We start from the raw sequence: 21,191 nt of genomic DNA on the forward strand, positions 1-21,191 counted from the left end.
AAGTGGTTTGGCAGCCTCCATAAAGTTTAAATTGTTTTTTCCCTTATATTGTTTTTAGAGTTGTTAAATTCAGTTCATTTTGTTGGAAAAAAGGGGGAGACCAAATAGATATGAGGACCTAATCACATCAATTATATAAATATATCTTACAAATGCTAATAATGATTTGTATCATGTGAGAATGTAGCGCGAAGTCGCAGGTAGGGCAGGACATTATTATAAACAAGTATATAGATCTTCTGTATTGTTCAACCCTCCTGGTGATATACTATCCAAATTGAGAATGTATCCCCTGTCACCCCCACTTTTGGTTCGAGGTATGGCATCTATATGAAAAATCTTTTAGATCATTTTTGTGAATTTCTCTAAAATGCCTGGCGACTGAGTTAGTAGGATCACAATTATTTATGGCTCGAATGTGTTGCAGGATCCTTTTATTGACAGGCAGCTTGGTGCTACCTAGATACCCGAGTTGGCATGTACATTCTAATATATATATGGCAAATTCTGTTTTACAATGGAGCGGTTTGTTGATTTTAATCTCTTTATTGCAAAATGCAGTTTGATAGCTGGTTTTGTTTTTGCCATATTAACAGGCAGCTTGGTGCTACCTAGATACCCGAGTTGGCATGTACATTCTAATATATATATGGCAAATTCTGTTTTACAATGGAGGGTTTGTTGATTTTAATCTCTTTATTGCAAAATGCAGTTTGATAGCTGGTTTTGTTTTTGCCATATTGACATGCTTTGCATGTCTTGCATTTAGTAAAACCATTTGGAGTGGTTAGCCAGTTACTTGTTTTGGAAGATTCAGGTTTACTAGAAACTAGACAATTATACATTGAAGGTACTCTTTTACAGGTAATACTTGGTTTAGTGGGGAGCTTGTCACCAATTATGGGATCATTTTTAACTGAAACCCAGTTTCTGTGTATAATCTTTTTTATTGCTTTCTCTTGAGCATTGTAGGTAATAAGAAGTCTCAACTCATCAGAGTTTTGATCTGTGGTCTGTGACATATTTTTGACTTTATTTGGAATCAATAACTCATTTCTTTCCCCATATGGAATGCTGAGTACTAAGTGTCGGGGATGAAAACTAGAAAAGTGCAATACGGCGTTACCTGCCGTTTCCTTTCTGTACAATTTAGTTTCAAGTGCATTGCCTTTGGCATAAATTTCCACATCTAGGAAATTCATACTATTTCTGTTGATGGTATAGGTGAAAGTAAGGTTGATGTCATTTTTGTTAATTTCAGATACAAAATCCAAGGCCTGTTCTTTAGTTCCTTCCCACACAATGAATAAATCATCAATATATCGATAATATAGTCTGACATGATCATCCATGTATTTTTTTGTGTTTACTCTTGAGTACCAGCTCCTCCCACCAGCCCATAAATAAACAGGCATAGCTGGGGGAGAAGCTGGCTCCCATTGCGACACCTCGCATTTGTTGGTAAAACAAGTTGTCAAATAAAAATATGTTGTTATTTAAACAAAAATGTATCATGCCTAATAACATATTTATTGTGCTGGGGTAAGGTAGCCTTGTTTTTGTTCAAGTAGAATTCTGTTGCACGTAAACCATCCTTGTGATTGATACAGGTATATAAAGAAGACACATCCAAAGTTAAGAGATACAACTTGCTGTCCCATTCAAAATCCCTTAACTTGGAGATAAAATCACCCGTGTCTCTTATATAGGAGGGTAATTCCTGTACGTACTCTTGGAGAAAAAAGTCTATATATTTGGAGGCATTTTCAAGTAGACTACCTCTGGCCGATATAATGGGCCTGCCAGGGGGTTTGGTAGCATCCTTATGAATTTTAGGGATGAAATGGATGTTAGGGACCGTGGGGTGATCATTCCTAATGTATTGGTATTCATCCATAGTTAATAAACCCATGCCCTTCCAAGCCACCAATTTGGCATAAAACTCCTTGGCTGTGTCTTTTGAGGCCCCTGAGTTGCTGAGCCTATAGCATGATCTATCACTTAGCTGGGATAGTGCCTCCTCCATATAGTCTTTTCTGGCCCACAAAACCACGTTTCCTCCTTTGTCGGAGTTTCTGACTATGATGCTTTTGTCCTTTGGTAGTTTGTTTATCAAGGAAAAATATAGCCTTTTCCTGTTGTTCATTTTGTTCTTGGAGTTAAAAATCTTATAGTTCAATTGTTTGATTTCATTGATTACATTTTCACTAAATATGTCCATGCCGTCTCTAGCCAATATAGGAGTAAATTTGGATTTCTTTTTGAAAGGCGTATTGGTCTTTTGAGTTTTATATAAGGCGGACAAGTCTCTGATTAAGTTGGGAGAAAAATCCTGAGTGTCCATATTGTAATTTTCCTGGTGCAACTCAGTCAATACTTGTAGCGAAGAATGGTCAGCAAATGGCAGAGATTACAACGTTTCTGTACTTTCTTTGTCATCTTGAATCTTAGAATTAGACTCCACATTGGATTCTTTCATAACGTGAAATTTTTTTAACTTTAGTTTTCACACAAACTTATAGATGTCCATTCTGGTGTTTGGGTAGTCAAAGTTGGACTCTGCGCAGTAAGATAAACCTAAGGCCAGAATTTGTATTTCAGCTTTGTGTATATATATATATATATATATATATTCACTGAAAAAAACATGGGTTTTAGGGAAAGTTATAGTTAGTTGGACATTTCACTCATACAAAACCAGTGAAATTCCCCTGTTATAGTTAGTACAGCTAACTATAACTTACTGTACTGAGTGACCATAAGTATGAGTGACTGTATTGGTGAGAGTGGATGTGTGTGTAAACCTAAGAATCAGTGAGTGGGTATGTAGTTATTGGTGATGGAGTGTCTATGGTTTTGAGAATGACAGTCTGTAATTTACAGTGTGTGTATCAAAGGTTATTTTAGGGTTTGAGAAGATGCATCTAATTATCACATGGATGATGTCATCAGTGATGTCATTTGAGATGTCATCAGTGATGTCACTGACCATGTCATGAATGATGTAATATGTGACGTCATCAGCAGTGCATTGCAGGGAAGTGAGTTATAGTTAGGTCAACTAATAATAACGGCCACATTTCTCAGGTTTTGTATGAGTAAAATGTCCAATAAACTATAATGTCCCTAAAACCTATGTTTTTTTCAGTGAATATATATATATATAAAGATATATATATTAACTGAAAAAAACCAAAGGTTACAGGGACGTTATAGTTAGGGTCAGATTTAACTCACACAAAACCAGAGAAATTCAGCAGTTATAGTTGGCCGAGCTAACTATAACTTATGCCCCAGCAATGCACTGCTTATGACCTCACATATTACATCACTTATGACATGGTCAGTGACATTACTGATGACATCTCAAATGACATCACTGATGCCATCACTGATGACACCATCCAGTGAGTGTAAGTATTTTGTAAGAGTTTATGATTGTTAAATATATATACTAAGCTACTACAAAACTTAAAGTAGTAAACTATGTGTACTACAAATGAGTGATACTACTTTTAATATATATAATGTGAGTGGCTGTCTGACTGTATGTATCCTTGTGCATATTGTGTGTGAGTGGCTGTATGGGTATATACGTGGTTGTGTAAGCAGCTGCGCGAGTGAGTGAGATGCTGTGTGAGTGGCCATATTAGTAAGTGAGTGGGTGTGTCAGTGGATGAATGTGTGGGTGAGTGACTGTGTAAGTGACTCTATTAGTGGGTAAGTGGATGTGTAGTGACTGTATGCGTGAGTGCGTGGGTGTCTGAATGGCTGTATGTGTAAGTGACTGGGTGTATAAGTAGCTGTATGGGTGAGTGAGTGGCTGTTTGTATAGGCGTTACATTACGTGACTTTATGTGTGAGTGACTGTATTGGACATTGAGTGTCTGTGAATGGCTGTATGGGTGAGTATAGGAATGTGTGAGTGCTTGTATGGATATGTGAATGGGTATCTTAGTGGTTGTGTGAGTGAGTGTATGACAGCTTCTATAGGTGAGTGTGGGACTGTGTTGCAAGGCTGGTTTGGTGAGTGAAGTTGGTGTGTGACTTTGTACATAAATAAGTGGATATGGAAGTAGCTTTACGGGTGAGTTATGTGACTGGCTGTATGGGTGAGTAACTGGTTGTATGAGTGGCTGTATAGATGAGTGAGTGGTTGTGTAAGTGGGTGTACGAGTGAGGGAGTGGGTGTGTGAATGGCTGTATGGAGGACTGAGTGGGTCTGTGAGTAATGGTATAGGTGTGTGAATGCATATATCAGTGGTTGTAAAGGTGTGTGGGTATGCATACAAGAGGTTTTATGGGGTGTGGGTGGCTCTGTGGATGATGTCATCAGTGATGGCATCAGTTAAATCATTTGATATGTCATCAGTGATGTCATCAGTGATGTGACTGACCATTTCATGAGTGATGTAATATGTGAGGTCATAAGTAGTGCATTTCGGGGGTGTAAGTTATAGTTAGCTCAACTAACTATAACTGCTGAATTTCTCTGAAACCATATGAGTTAAATCTGACCCCAACTATAACATCCCTGTAACCTTTGCTTTTTTCAGTGAATTTCTAAGGTTTATTTTAAAATTCTGATTCCTAACTATAACATCCCTGTAACCTTTGGTTTCTTAAGTGAATTTCTAGGGGTTTCAATTTTATTTCCTAAATTTAGCCACTAACCTTTGACAGTGAGTGTGTGAGTGAGTTCAAGAGCGTCTCAGTAAGTCTGTGAGTGGGTGTTTGAGTGTCTAAGTGGGTGTGTGAATATCTGAGTAGGTCTGTGAGTGGGTGCACATGTGTCTAAGTGGGTCTGTGAGTGGGTCTCTAAGGGAGTACATGAGTCTCTGAGGGAGTCTGTGACTGACTTCATGAGTCTGTGAGTGGATCTGTGAGTGAGTGCATGAGTTGCTGAGTGGGTCTGTGACTGGATGCATGAGTGTCTGAGTGGGTCTGTGAGTGGGTGCTTGAGTGTCTAAGATGGGTCTGTGTGTTGGTATGTGAATCTCTGACTGGGTCTGTGAGTAGGTTCATGAGTGTCTTTGAAGGTCTGTGAGTGGATGGATGAGTCTCTAAGTGGGTGAGTGAGTGAGTATCTGAGTGGGTCTGTGAGTGGTTGTGTGAGTCTGAGTAGGTCTGTGAGTGGGTGAGTGAGCATCTGAGTGGGTCAGTCAGTGGGTGTGTGACTCTGAGTGGATCCTTGAGTGGATGCATGAGTCTCTGAGTGTGTCTGTGAATGTGAACATGAGTGTCTGAGTAGGTGGCTGAGTGAGTGGGTCTGTGATAGTGTGTGTCATAGTCTCTGAGTGGGTCTGTGAGGGATGCATGAGTGTCTGAGTAGATCTGTGAGTGTGTGAGTGTCTCAATGTGTCTGTAAGTGGGTGTATGAGTCTGAGTGGTTTTTCAGTGGATGCATGAGTGAGTCTCTGAATGGATCTGTGAGTGTGAGGCTCTCAGAAGGTCTGTGAGTGGGTGAATGAGTACCTGAATATAACATTGAGTGGGTGTGTGAGTCTCTGAGTGGGTTTGTGAGTGGGTGTGTGAGTGTGTGGGGGTCAGTGAGTGGGTGTGTGAGTGTATGAGTGGGTCTGTCAGAGGGTGCATAGTAATAAGAATAGGGGGGACACGTGAGCAGGTCCTTGTGCCAGCTCCCCCTGTGACAGTCCAGCTTGCCTGCAGTCGGCTGCCCTCTGCTGCCTTGGGTTTTGTGCCTCATCTGCTAATTTTTTGCCTCTTCTCCATGTGCCTCTGCCCCCTATTTTGCCTCTTTCTCACCATAAGTTTGCCTCTTTCTGCTGGCTCCTGACCATTATTCTACCTTTTGCAGCTCATTTATGACTTCTATTTAGCCTCTTGCTGCTCATTTCTGACCATTATTTTGCCTCTTTCTGCTCATTCTGCCTTTTAATTTGCCTCTTTCTGCTCGCTCCTGACTTTTATTTCGCCTCTTTTTGCTCCCTTCTGACCTTTATCCTGCCTTTTTCTGCTCCCTTCCGACCTTTATTTTACCTGTTGGCGCTCGTTTCTGACCTTTTTTCTGCCTCTTTCTGCTCCCTTCTGACCTTTACTCCACCTCTTTCTGCTCCCTTCTGACCGTAATTGTGCCTCTTTCTGCTGGTTTCTGACCTCTATTCTGCCTTATTTTGGTCCCTTCTGCCCTTTATTCTGCCTCTTTCTGGTCCCTTCTGACCTTTATTCTGCCTTTTTCTGCTCGTCTCACCTTTGTTCTGCCTTTTTCTGACCTTTAGTCTGCCTCTTGCCGCTTGTTTCTGACCTTTATTCTGCCTCTTTCTGCACCCATCTGACCTTTATTTTGCCTCTTTCTGCTCATTTCTCACCTGTATTTTGTCTCTTTCTACTCATTGCTGACCTTTATTTTGCCTTTTTCTGCTTGTTTCTGACCTTTACTCTGCCTCTTGCTGCTTGTTTCCAACCTTTATTCTGCCTCTTTCTGCTCCCTTCTGATCTCTATTTTGCCTCTTTCTGTTCATTTGTCACCTTTATGTTGCCTCTTTCTGCTCGTTTCTCACTTTTATTTTGCCTCTTTCTGCTCATTGCTGCCCTTTATTCTGCCTCTTTCTGATAGTTTTTCACCTTTATTTTGCCCCTCTCTACTCATTGCTGACCTTTATTCTGCCTCTTTCTGTTCGCTTCTGACATTTATTTTGCCTCGGCACCCCGGGACATAGCAGGAGCTGGCCTGAGGGGTGCCAGTGCCCGGGGCAATGTATAGCTCCACGAAGGGGCCAAAAACAGCCCATGAGTGGGGCTCCACTGCCCCCGCCTTTTTTTCAAAAATGGAAAGCCCTGGGTAGGAAGTGGGTTTTCAGCTTTAAAATGTTTTTTTTTAAAGTGCTTTTTGGTCCTGTCGGGGTCACGGGAACCCTAGGACCAGAGTTAGAGAGTCAGGGTATTTCTACCCATCCCTTTTCAGCCATTTTTTCTGGGACCCGACTGAAGCCAAGACCCAAGATGGCTGCTAACACTTCCGCATTGACATTTTGGCTGCCAATCAGATCTTAGCTCAAGATCGGGAGGGTTCACAGAGCCTTCGCATCCCTAGATAGCTACATTTGTTTTTTCTTTAATATCTCCCAAACTACTGAATGGAGTTATAACAATTTACAAAGAGGTCACTTTCTGAACCAACAGCTACATTTTTTCCAAATTTGGTGTAATTCTATTCAGCACTTCGGGCTGTAGTTGTGTCTAAAATCCATATGGGAATTTACATGAGAAAAACAGGTTTTGGGACCCCCCTTTTTCTCTGTACCCTCTTGACGGATCACCCCTAAACTTTCAAGACAGCAGCAGAAGTGAGCGTCATACTAATTTTGAAAATTTTGCAATGATTTGTCAAACTGCATCAAAGTTATTGGCTAAACAAAAACCGCTCTTCCTATGGAAACATGGTCCTAACTATAACTACCTATTGTCAATAGCCAGTAGGTAATAATGTTACAAATATTTGTTGTTAGATAATGTTTTGCCAGTCATCAGAAAAGTGTGGTAGTAATGTCCTAGGGGAAACAAATTAGCATAATCACTTCAGGAGAAGAAAAGACCCACATAAAAAGGAGCACGATTGGTTTGATTGTTCCACTATGGACACCGAAATGGTCTTACCATAAGTGTGCTATTATGCTGTGGAAGCCTTGGGGGGGGTGGAAGTCCTACTAAGTGCAATTTGCTCTGGTCCTAGTGGTGGTACTTTCCTTGTACGGATGTGTGTGGTGCATAATGGCTGAGCATATATATATAGTGGGCTGGACATTGCTTTGACTGACTTCATCCGTGTCTCTCAATTTACTGAACTTCGTCAGTTCTAAAAAAGGGCGGCAGCCATTGAGTGATTTTGTCTGTGTAGCGAGTAGATATGAGGTTTGGAAACATAATTATGCTGTCAATGATGGTGTTAATTGCTGAAGTGGAATTATTTGAAGACAAATAAGTAAAGTCTGGGTGTCTATTAGTTGTGAGTTGGTAATGATGTGCATAAACGCTTTCTATTGGCCATTTTGGAGTGGCTGCCACTTGGCATATGAGCGAATGCTTTGATCATCCATTGTGATGTTTCACTGTGTGAATTGATGTGGAGGGAAGTCTGTGGCCAAAATATTTGACAGAAGATGTAGATTTGTATTTATTGTCACAACACATACAGATAAAAACATTGTTTCTATTATGATGAGGAGATATGCATCTCTTGCAACATATAGGTCTCTACATGATATATGTTATTTCTGATTTTGTGTGATTAGCAGGTAGAATTTGAGCCACTATATCTTGCCAATTGTGTTAACAAAATCCGGTGGTTGGACCAAAGCACACCTGAAACTTACAAAATCCGGTGGTCGCTCCAAAGCACACGCGAAACTTACAGATTTAAGTTTCTATACAAAAATGACGCTGTTGATACGGAAATTTACTACGGCATCCATATTAGATGAGAAAATGGCTGGCAACTTTTTAACACATCATAATGGGTACATTGTTTCAAGTTACTACTGTCATACCAAATATGGACATTCATACATTATAAATTTCTATACATGGTCAATGAATTAAAGTCTTAGTCTGAAATTGATAGCGTCCTTCTAGGGTGCTCAGTGGATATTATGGCTACGATTTGCATTTTTTACAATGAATTTCCTGCAGAATGTGATCTTTTCATGCGTCTGAAACATTAACTTGTAAAAAAAAGAACTCATTCTCCTGTATATAAAACAAATGACTGAGGTAGGTAGGACAAGCGGGGCATCATCCAGAGCAGGTGTCTCTACACCAGAGCAGGGATTTTGAATTAGATTGGTTCCCAGTAGTTTCTCTTTTTTATGGGTGGCACAGAATATCTCTGAAGCAGATGTAATTTACATTCGATTACCTGAAATGGATAACTTCAAATCTGTTATCAAGAGAAGATTAACTGAAGGGCCTTAATATGGAATGTATTACTTGGCTGTAAGGTGAAGTTTATGTTTAAAGTGGGAAAAAGTTTGCTTGAGGCTTTCCTGACCTTTCCAAAAAAGTTGGAAATAGGTTAGTACAGCAATATCTACAATTCACAAGCTAATCCTGGGGCATGTATCAGCTGGTTGCGCCTCATGTTTTCCGAACACTTGTGCACTGCACCGCATTAACATCATTGCTTGAATCGTATATTTCACACTTTGACAAAGCTTCTTTTAACCATTCTGGTATCAAGTCACATTACACTAACACCACTGTTGAGATTACAAGGCATGGTGAATCATCTACATTGGCTACATCTGGCTTGCTCAGTCCATCTACTCTATTCCTGCTGCAAATATGTTTTGAGCTTTTGGCCTGTAGGAAAGTGGCCCTTCTTGACATGGTCACCCCCACTTTTTGCCTGGAAATAGATACAATTTTGACAGAAGGGCACCGGATTCCTGCTAGTCAGGTACTCAGTGCCAGATCTCTTTCCCTAAAACTGTAGAATTGTCCCCCCAACTGGCAATACCTTTAGCACGCCTGTAAGTCCCTGGTAAATGATACCCCTGGTACTGAGGGCATGAGTACTAAAATGGCTCCCTAAGGGCTGCAGCATGTATTTTGCCACCCTAAAGGACCCCTTAGCACACTCATGCAGACTCCCATTTCAGGCTGCGTGACATGGTGCAGACAAAGGTGAAGACACAGCATGGCACCATGCTTTCAGACACTGCATGCAATATATGTAAATCACCCCTACAGCAAGCCTTACACCCCTAAGGCAGGGTGCGTAATATTACATGTGAGGATATATCTACATGAGCAGATATGTCTCTGTGATGCCCAAGTCTATTCTTGGACATTACCAGTGAACAGGGAAGCCATCTTGAGTATATGCACTGTGCACTGGTGAGTACTAGTTCCCCAGCTACATGATGGCTTCATTGAAACCAAGGATGTCTGGTATCAAATATCTCATATGAATAAACCAACACTGATTCTGTGATGGATTTATTAATACATGCACATAGAGGGTACCTTAGAGGTGCCTCCTGAAACCCATTAGTCTCCTATTGTGGTGGCTGACTGGTCCAGTCCAACCTGCCACCACAGATATGTGTCTGACCCCCTAGGAGGGGAGAGCCCCTCTATCAGAGGTCAGGAACAATGCCTTCTCTGGCAGGATGTGTTTACACCTCCTCTAAACAGGATGGCTAGCAATCAGTATACCAAGACCAAAGGCTTCAATGCCATGCCTCCTTTGAAATGCAACCCGGCATTCCCCAGACCTGTGAGATGCCACCCCTTGCCCCGAGACCCATTTGGAAACAGGACAGGCGAGAAATTAGAATGTAAAGTAGTCATTGAGCACACACAGGTCAGTCACACCCCTAAGGTGAGCTGCCTGATGTGTGCCACTCTTTGAAAGTTCTGCCATCTTGGTGATGGCAGAATTAAGGAAACTGGAGCAGAGTTCTGCCCACTTCCCACAAGAAATGGTCATATAAGGGGGCGCAGTGACCCCAAGGGTAGGTGGCCCATTAGCTACTATGCTCCACTTCCTAACGCACCTCAATTTAATATTTAGTGGGTTCCTGGAATCCGGCACTTCAGATTCCACTGACTGAAAAGAAGAAGAGGACACTAAAGAGCCCATCCCTGCAAGAACTGAAGACTTCTGTGGACTTTTGCTGCCAAACCCTTCCTGCGGCACAGACACTCGACAGTTGCAAAGACCCGACTTGTCCTGCAGCTGTGCATCCTCCACAAGCTCCGGAGGGTTGCCAACACTTCGCCCAGCAGCCAGCATCTCCCTTGGAGTAGAGGAGCTACTTACCTTCAGGAACCAACCACGATTTCCGGTTTAAAGAAGCTGCTGTCCACCAGGGCAACCATTCAGTAGCAAACCAGGAGAAGGTCAGTGCACTGAAGGAAGTCCGATCTTTCTTTCAGCCAAACCTGAACGGCAGGACCTCCACAAGCCCTCTTGCACCAATACCCGGGGTACTGGACCCTTGCCGCGACCAACACTTGTTGAATGTCTAGTCCAAACTCCAATGACAGCACCGATGACCAGCCGACAAGGGACATCAGCACTGCACAGGCCAGACCCAAGAGTTACCCAGCTGTCCTGTTTTTATCCCCCTTGCTGGTCCTGACCAGCACCAGTGAGCGCCTTGGCACACAAGAGCCAGCCACCTGCAAACACTTTGCACCTGAGCCACCCCGCCAGGGCCTAAAGAAACCGACTGCTTCCCCATTTTCTTAGGATCCTCACAACCCAAGACCCCCGTTGGAAGCTACCAAACTTGTCCCCAAGCCCCCCTTAGCAGCCTATTTCCAGGTGGCCCCCTTACTTCCTACAGTGTAGCGTGCAAGGCTAGCAACTCATCCAGCACCTCTGTACACGGACTCACCAGGGCAGATATGACCGATTTGCTGGTGGAACTTTGGTCCTTGTCCCCCACCACACCACGACCAGAAGGGGTCCTATGGAAACGCATTGCAACTATATGTATGCAGTCAATTTTATTTCTCTCATAGGAAAGCATTAAGCGTAAAAACGCGCTGTTGGTTAATATTGCTAAAACTGTAAAAAGTCTCTTACGAAAAACGACTTACTAATAACAAAGTTCTTGGGTTCAAAATATATATAAGGATACCTATTATTTTTCCAAATTGGTGTGGATATCCTTTTTGAGTTGGTGCATCATTTATTGACTCTGTGCAACAAGTGTCTAACACCACATTCTGATAAGTCAAAGGCTGCTTGTCCAAACTACCATAGATAGAGCACCTTGGGATTGCTAGAGCAAGCCCCTGTCCACTCATGAGGAATACCTAGACTCTTTACACAGCATACCTCTTTTTGGTATACTATATAACGAGCCAACTCCCTACAAGACTCATTGCAAGTAAGCCAAACAAGGTTCTTGTGTTACAAATATATATAAAGATAGCTATTATTTTTCCAAAATGATGTGGATCTCCTTTTTGAGTGTGTTCCTCATTTATTGACTCTGTGTGTGCAACAAGTGTCTAACACTCCTCTCTAATAAGCCTAAGTCTTCTGCCCCTAGACAGAGTACCTTGGGATTGCTAGATCAAGCCCTGTCCACCCATAAGGGATACCTGGACTCTTTACTTCTTTTTGGTATACTATATAAAGAGCCAGCTTCCTACATTGGTAGTGCAGCGGTGAGATACAAGACTTAACATTTGCTGCACCACTCTGTTAATAAATGATTTTGCTAAGGAATGCAAATTTGTCTTTAGCGCAAAAAAATGATTTTTTGTCAAATTTGAAATTTTTCTGAATTGTTTAAAATAATTGTGTCTGCACATAGGTGCCAGTGCCGACAGGAACCACTAATCTTTCAATACACCCTCTTCTGTTCCTTCCCTGTGGCCTACTAGTACGCATTCACCCAGTGGCTCTATGGTCCATTGCACACATGGGTGAAATGTGGTCCCTTTGCAATGAAGAAATTGTCAGTAAGTAAAAAGTGGCAATGAAGCATGTTGGGTTTTCTACTTAAAATGGTCTAAACATGGTTTCTTGTTTTTAACCATGAGTGCTGGCAGAAATAATCAAAGACGTTGCTGATTGCCACACGCAACTCATGATAAATATTTTTTTTCTTGTGAGGAAGCTTTTTCTCCCCCTCTATGGGGACCCAGGGGGGGTGTTTGAGATGTGTGCCACACATAACAGAGTTAGATAGGACACACACATACAACATTTTTCCGAACTTGTTAGGGTGTTGGTTCCTCCGTTTATATGGGAATGTTGCAGATGATGAAAAATTTATCAAATTGTTAAGAAACTACCAATTGCTCCCTGGTGGTTGCTTACGTGAGGCACTTCCTATATTTTTCTACCTATACTGGGTTACATGTTTTGGTTTGTCTTGAAGCACAGGACCTGTCTCTCAAAACACAAACACGCATACGGGGGGTGCTCTAAGATAAATACTAGAACCGTTCGCGCCCTTATTAATAAAATAAGGGGATCCCATTTATTGAGTAAAATATGTGGGACATGTATCAAGGGCTTTGGCTTTAAGTGATACTATATAAAGAGCAAGCTTCCTACAAGGCCTATTACAAGTAAGCCAGTAATCAACTTGGTATATCCCCTCTTGGAATTGCCATTACCCTGACCATCAGTAATTTTGTTGCAGAGGAGAGAATTACTTCTGATTGCAGGATAATGTGGAATAGCATGCAGTGTTTGCACACTGATTGCAGCTTTTTCTCCATTTTCGGTTGGGTTTTCACCAATACGTTGTGCCCAGGTGAGAAACTATTAACCCCTGTGTTTGTGATTCTCGATGGAGCTGCTAAATCCTATTATCAGGCAATTTGTGAATTACAACCCACTTGTAATTCCCCATTTGGTTTTACAACAAAGGTATCCCCTCTCAGTTTTTTATTTTATTCTAATGGAAGGCTGCTCAGTATTGCACTTGCTGTGAAGCTCATCTTGTGATTTTTTGTTTCTTAGTTAAAATAAGATCTATAGAAATATCACATTTCCCCTCTTCCCTTACAGTATAGCACCTTAAAAGCAGCACCGGTGTGTGTTTTAGCAGCTAACATGGTTGTTGTGTTTTACCTTTTCTATTACGCTAGCTGAGAAGAGTAAAAAGGATCAACAGAGTAAGCCTAAGAAGTCACAAGTCAAGGAAGATAAGAAAAGTGCGAAAAAAACACCTAGAATAGGCAGAGAAGGTAAAGTTTTAGGTGGATCAGAGCTTTTACATGTTTAATACCCATGTTAAAAACCTAGATTGTTAGACGATTGAAACCGATGCATCAGGGAGCAGGCGTTTTTTATCAAAGTTTGATGAGAAACATATCTTTTTTTAATGTTCTTATTTAAATTTTGCATACATAACTTCATGCTATAAAATCACCCCTTGTACAAGCTTATAGCAAGATTGTAAGTTCCTTTACAGTTTATAAACCACCCAATGTACATCTTAGCTATTGTAATACATAATGCAATGCTCAATTTATTGTTATTATTATATAATTACAGAACACAATGGCAACCTTATGTTTATGGTGTGAAGTCATTTGGAGGAAATTGCAAGCACTTAGTTAGTTCACACTATAGATTTAAATCTTCAGCCAATTTCTCATGACGTGTAACTAGCTTCAACCTTATTTCTTTGGCAGTACACCATTCTCCTACATCTCTGAGCTAGGCTGCCACCTCTGGAACTTTAGGGCACAGGCAATATATCACAGGGTGCCTTTTCGCCAGTAGCATCATAAAATCAATAAGCTTCTTCATTACCTGTTTTTAGTGCGACCTCATTCACACCAGACACACCTGGGGCTAAGCTGTAAAACAACATTTAGTCCTTGATATCAACGTATCATCTGTTTCTAATACTAATAGATAATTGGACAGTTCCAGGTGAAATGCAAATAGGTGGATTCCACAAGCTTGCACGTGGGGCACTCTACAATGTTTTTTGGATCTACTTTATGAAGTATGGGCAGTGCTTAATTTGAGCCGGTGGTTTCTGGTGGGGCCCACCCGCATACATTTTTAGGGACTGCCATTTATTTTCCCTCCTCAGACAAAAGATGGTGGAAGAGAAAGACTTAAAAACCGGCACAAAGGTAGAAAGCATGGACCTGCAAGAGTGAGATACAGGGGCACCAGTGCCTGGTAGGGGATGAAAGAAGCCTGGGTGAATTCAAGACTACGCAGCATTTAATAGCGCCAGTCGTGGGTTTCTGAGCAGAGCTTTGGACACTTTTACAAATTAAGCACTACTTATGGCAAAAGTAATGCAAGACCTGTGAACAAAATTAAATTGTATAAGCCTACATCTGCTGTTGCTTGTGGCTATATGTATGAGTGTTAGCGTCTCATCCCATTATTTATGCATGAAACATGCACCACAGTCGGTCTCCCATTCTTGTTTGGCTTTCATGAGAGGTTTATTCTTGTCTGCCCTGAGCGCCAGATATAATGTTGCGATTACTCCTCCGCCTTGGTCTGTCTGCAGCACAAGGTCCAATGTATCGATTTATTTGTGCCTTTCGATACCGTTCACCATGGTTTTTCTGCTGTTTTTTTTAACTGCATGATAATGTACGAACTGTCCCGTTTCTAGTTGAAAGGCTTCTTAAGCTCTTTCTCATGACAATAATGCCCCATTCTGGTATAGATCACCAGCCTGCATACACCCTCCCCTCTACTATTTACCTATACCTAGTTCTCGGTCTAGCCTCTGAAATACCATTATCTCCAATGGTGGCAACTTATGGGAAAAGAGGAGAAACCTGCGTATCTGTGCCTTTGCCTTACATCATCCAAGCATGTAATACCATTCACACTATGTATATTTTTCTAGGTCTTCTTTGCACTTGTTATAACTACAAAATAGAAAACCTATGGTCAGGATTACCAAAATCAAAAAGCAAATGAGTACTTTTACTAGTGAAAATGAATCCCATCAGCCACCTATTTTGTAGTTATAACGTATTTAGAATTAGGGGGTTAGAAACCTATCTGTCTATAAATATTTGCCCCTGGACCCTTTTGATGTATCTAGGAGAACTTAGATATATCGAGTTATTGAGTGACTTCTTTGCACTTGATCATCGTCTTCCCATTAACTCTTCTTTCTGTATCGTACCTCTCAACAAACGTTCACCTACTCCACTATATGGGTCATACCATTCTTCTGCAAAATGCAACTGCGCCGCCTGATAATCGGGTTCCAGATCAGGTACTCCCAACCCTCCTTGTTCCTAGGACATTGCAGTTTGTCCATTTTTACTCTGCTTCTTTCCTTCTCCCTTAAATCTAGTCTTTACTGTCGATTTTAAGTCTTTGAATGTCCTTTGTGGGATTTGATCGTGGTGCATTGACAAATATACCAGAACCAGCCTGCTATCCTGCCCGCCGTAGATAAGGGCAGCTTAGTCCACTAGTCTACGTGATTTTTCATGTTTAGTAATAGTTCTTTAGAGTTACATTCAAGCCACCTGTCCTGGTTGTGTGCGTCACCACAATCCCCAAATAACAAAAGGAGTCTATTTTACACTGTATACCAATAGCAGGGAGCCTCTCAGTGCTCCAGTGGGAATAACACAGGGGCATATCAGCAACAACCGGCGATAATTATCGCTAAAAGCACTTAGCGCTAGGATAATTATCACCGGCTATCGCCGAATTTTAACGCTGAGATAGCGTGCTATTAGCAACGCTTATCTCAAAAGCGATAAAATTCCTGGCGCAAGCTGCCAAATGTGCGATTATCGCTGGAAATCCAGCGATAATCGCACAACATTTGGCGATAGCTTGTTGATAGGGCAGGGCATACTTAACCATGAAATCCACCTTCCATTGGATATCATGGCTAAGTCAAACCAAAAGCAGGCGTAAGGAAAGTAGGGATAACCAAGGTTAGTGCTACTTTTCTTATCGCTATGCTTGTTAGCGATTCCCTTGATAATTGGAGAAATGTCGGTTAGCGACATTTCTCCAGTTATTTCAGGAAGGAACGCCCACTTTGCATCTCATTAGAGATGCAAAGCTGGGCGTTCAGAAAACAGGCGCTAATGCAAGGATTCACGCGATAGCGTGACCTTGCTGATAAAGCGATAAAATTATCGCCGAAAACGGCTGCAAAAGCGGCAATCATTTTTTATCACCGCCTTGTAGATATGCCCCACAGATTGTTGGCTATTCACAGATAGTCCTGTTTGTTTCCCAAATTGCTCCATCTCATTTATCAGTACTTTCAGAGAGACTTCCGGGTCTGACGAGTATACCAACAGGTCATCAGCATACAATGATTCCACATGCTTCGAGTTCCTGTTTATACTGCCCTCCCCTCTAGTGACTTACACAGTCTACAAGCAAATGGCTCTATGGTCAGTGCAAAAGGGTGACAAGGGGCACCTCTGTCTTGTTCCCAGCTCTAGTTCCCACTCTTGTGATATTATGTCATTGGTCCTAACTCTAGCCAACAGATTGGTATAAAAGCAGGTACGCCAGCTTAATATAGTGAGGTCCAAAGTTCATTGTCATAAGAACTGCAAATAAATAGACACATAACTAACATGATTGTTTTTTTCTGTCCTGCCTCATGATGCTTATCTTTTTTTATTGTGGTCAGTTATCTGCTGCCCTCCCGCTGTAGAGTTTAAAACCTCACCTACAAGTTACTACCTACAAATACAGTATCTCTTAAAAGAGACATGTCTTTTCCTCCTTTTCGCTTTAGTGCCTTGAGAGCAAGAAGGAAATACTTACTAGTGAGCCTTACAGAATCTTTTTTTGTACAGAAGGAGCCAGTATAAAAATGTCCTATTTTCTCTGAAAAATTAGAAAAGACCACAACCTCTCCTTGCTTGTCCACTGCCTTACTTATGTGGAGGTACCGCCTCCCAGATCGTGCATTATGTAGCATGAAGACACCTTCTTTTAGATCTCTACTACGGCAGCATTTGCTGTGGTCCAAGATCTTAAGTTAGCAATACTTTAAAACATATGCTTAACAGCATATACATACAGAGAGTGAATTTTCAGCCAGCATTCTTCAGCCATTGGCTGTCATGGCGTTTTAAGGATTTACCATTGGTTGGGTGAGGCTGTCTTTGAAGGCCTTTGCGTTTGGTGGAATGTTACATGGCAAAAGCAGTTCCTTGTCTCCTTTCCCTCCCTATAGCTCTGCTGCCACTTATGTGGGTTTCTCTATCTCATCCTCACCCTCACTTCACTTTGTCAATGCCACCCGTGCAAGGGGGATGGCCACCCGCAGCAGCTCATGGTATTTGCTTTGCCAATGCTTGTTAAATTGAGTTGCAAGCACTGGCAAAACCAATATCTTTACAAGATGGCTATTACGTTGTGTTTAGATGCAACATGACAGACATCTTTGAGTGTTGTTTTGTACCCTTTCAACTTGGCCAAAGTGTCATCTAGACATACTGTGATGGCCGTCTCGCAGTGGTATTTTCTATACTTCCAAGAGACGCACCTTGATGGTCCTTTAGGAAGTACAGAAAATAACTTTCCAACATGGCCAGAGGCTGATATTGGCTATGCTAGGGCTTGCAGCACAAATGTAAAGACGCAATGTCAAAGCCAGTACCGTGAGCAAACAAGCAAGCACTGGCAAAGCCAAACCTGGTGCCTTTGTTAAAGCCTATTTTTGTTTTTTATCTCCCTTTCGGAACTTGGAAGGCCCAGTCACCTGTAGGTTATGTAGATATTCTAGCCTACCTTTAGTAACCAAGACCTCTGTGAGTTCCATCTGTCCTCGGTCATCATCGAGTTGGTTGAGTTTTAGCCCTCCAACTGACTCTTTGTCTACCTGTCCCTCAGTGTTGCAGGCTGGGCCCTTTGTAACAGCGACTAGGCTTCCTCTTTCTGGCGTCCATTGTAATATTAGGTTGCTACCAAAGCATGCAACTGAAGTCTGGGATCTTCTGACAGCTCTCTACCCAGACTTCTGCTTTCTTACTGAAACCTGATTAAATGCCTCCACTATTCCCTGCATTCCTCTTGCCTTGCCTGACAACTACCAACTAGTCAGACTGGACAGGGAATCCATACCTGGCGGTGGAGTTGCCATCTCATTTTGCAACTCTGTTAAGGTTAAAATTATTGAATCTTTTATTGAGGAGTGGTTGGAAATGTGTATATTCAAACGTGAGCTGGCAACAGGCCAGGAAGGGAACAGTAAACTTTCGCCCCCCAGGATCCAACAAAGAGTTTAGCCATCTGTTGACTGAACACATTGCACCCTATATACTTTCCTGTGGGGGGAAGATGTTTTAAGGCCAGAGGTTGCCTCTCTTTTTGAAAACTTGGAAACATTGAATCTTCGCCAGTGCAATGTACTCTTGGTCAGTGAAGTTCCTCTCTCTCTTACTTGGACAGACTATCATCTGATTAACTTTCATATTAGCAGCACTGCCACAATAAAGTAGTTGGTCACAATGGAGAATAAGACCTATAGAGCATGGAATAACATCACACCAGAAATTATCTCCACGGTCGTTTGATGGGGAGCGGTGACCCAAGACTTTGACATTAATGTTTCTTTAAGTAACTACCATCTTGCGCTGTCCACAACATTTGACAAAATCGCACCCTTAAAAATATCAAAGCAGACCTCTTCCAGGCCCTCATGCCCCTTGGTTCTCTAGTGAATTACGTTCGCTGAAGGCAGGTTGCAAAAAACTGGAAAGACGCGGACGCCATTCAACTTTAAATGACAAAGCAGCTTTCAAACCTGCTCTAGCTGATTACCATGCACACATTAGGAAGACTAGGAGAAGTTTTATTTGAAATCAAATTACAAGTGCAGACAACTTTTCCAAAGTGCTCAATGATTTTATTCATCCCCGCACTTGTCTCATACATTCCTACCTCTCAACACCTTTGTAATTCTGTAGCTGATTTATTTTAGGACAAAATTGATGCTTCGCTTCGAATGACTTTATTCGGTTGTATAAACCATCAACGTATACAGAGACAATAAATTCATCAATTTACAGTCTAAAACATAAGAATAAGTTTCAAAAGGATACATTTAAAATATGCAGTAAAATATGGTCGAAATAAAAACATAGATTAAAAGGCATAAAGGGCGAGCTTCAGAATAACAACCTCCCAGCTGAAGAGCCACGCCACATACGAAGATATTAAAAAGAAGCTTATATACAGTAAAAAGTACATTGATTCTATTAGGGAACATATCACAGTCAAGAGAGACTATTTTCTCAATGCGGCCTAGGGTAAAAGCTTCTGGTGAATTTTCCGGAAGGAAAGTAAAAAGCAACTAGAGGCAAAGACTAGTGGCCCTGGTGTGTCCGTTTCTGAAATTCTATATGCTATCTGATATTGCCTGACTCCAAGATTTAAGCAGACCGGTCTTATCCACCTCCTGCGAGTCAGGTGGTATTTAGGGCAAAAGAAAAATACATGTTCTTTAGTATCTTTTGCTCTAGCGCAGGCAGAGCATAGATCTGTTGATAACACTGTAGCTTCATTTTCGGGGAGCTTTAGGAGCAGATTGCCATATCTGAATCTTACGTATAAACTTTTGGCAAGTGGAGGCGTGATTTGATCCAAAAAGTGTTCAAATCGCGGACATTGCTTGGCATTTAAGAATTGCGTTGTTAATTGGCTATTTGCTATTCTAGTAGCATAACGCTTCCCCACCACCGCCCAATACCTGGCTTTTAGTCTCGGTAGATCACCTCTAGTTGCCTTCTCTGGACATTCCCATAGATCCAACATATTCATCGATTTACACCAGTCTGCGATGTGTTTGAACCATGGTAGTTTCTTGGCACCCCTGGTCATCAATACCTCCCTCATAGGGTTACAATAGTCAGAAAGCTGAGGAGTTGTCCACATATGCAGCCAGTAAATTAATGGTTTCAATGAAGCCATGTCACCTATTCTCTGCATCCCTAGGTCACAAAATAGAGGAATTACAATGGGGTGGTAATGTGTACCGAAATAAGTGATCTAACAAAAATATTTTCACAGATCGTTAATTTGTTTAAATTAGTGTGGCCCCATATCTCTGGTCAGTACAAGGCTCCGCTTTGAGCTTTAGCACGATAGACTTCCAGTGCTGGGGTTAAGGATTGAGTATATGACTGTTTGTGGAATCTCAATATTGATTTACAACTCTGGTATAGGACAAGGTAACTCTTGTCTACCTGTTGTTCCCAGCTAAGTGAGTCACTCAGTCTTATCCCAAGGTAATCAAAATGTTTTACCCCTTCGAGAGGTTCACGTGCAATCCTAATCTCATGTAGTAGCCCCCCCTAATACCATTACATCAGCTCGGAATTTAGACATTAAGTTTGATAATCAGCTGTCCTTCAAACAACAAGCGGTTGCCGTAGCTGGCACATGTTTCCACATAATAAAAGCTTTGAGAAAGTTTTTTGATTTTCTGCCTTTGTCAGCTAGGAAAACAGTCGCAGTGGCCCTAATCACTTCCAGGCTGGACTATTGTAATAGTCTATATGCTGGAGCCAATAAATCGGTACTCCACAGATTACAAATGGTCCAACATGCAGCGACCCGCCTAGTATTACGTTGGCCCCGTAGGTCATCAGCCTCTGCAGCACTGAATGCGCTCCATTGGCTTCCAATTGCTAAGCGGATTCTTTTTAAGATCCTTTTAATCACCTTCAGGGCTTTTCACCATCAAGGACCTAAATACCTACGGAATGGCTTTAGA

The 21,191-nt window shown here is 41.7% G+C and overlaps 1 protein-coding gene and 1 long non-coding RNA gene across 3 annotated transcripts in view; one reads left to right on the forward strand and one right to left on the reverse strand.

The window, feature by feature from the left end:
* The window catches only part of ANKMY1 (ankyrin repeat and MYND domain containing 1), a 588,784-nt gene that overhangs the window by 486,988 nt on the left and 80,605 nt on the right, over positions 1-21,191 (forward strand). For both annotated transcript variants that reach the window (XM_085634115.1, XM_085634116.1), the window contains exon 19: positions 13,582-13,680. In XM_085634115.1, the coding sequence (XP_085490241.1) occupies positions 13,582-13,680 (99 nt within the window). The remainder of the gene's footprint in view (positions 1-13,581; positions 13,681-21,191) is intronic.
* The window catches only part of LOC146785210 (uncharacterized), a 368,347-nt gene that overhangs the window by 315,148 nt on the left and 32,008 nt on the right, over positions 1-21,191 (reverse strand). The gene's annotated exons all lie outside the window — the stretch shown is intronic.

The sequence above is a fragment of the Triturus cristatus genome, chromosome 11 (genome assembly GCF_964204655.1).
Source record: "Triturus cristatus chromosome 11, aTriCri1.1, whole genome shotgun sequence".
Classification (NCBI taxonomy): domain Eukaryota; kingdom Metazoa; phylum Chordata; class Amphibia; order Caudata; family Salamandridae; genus Triturus; species Triturus cristatus.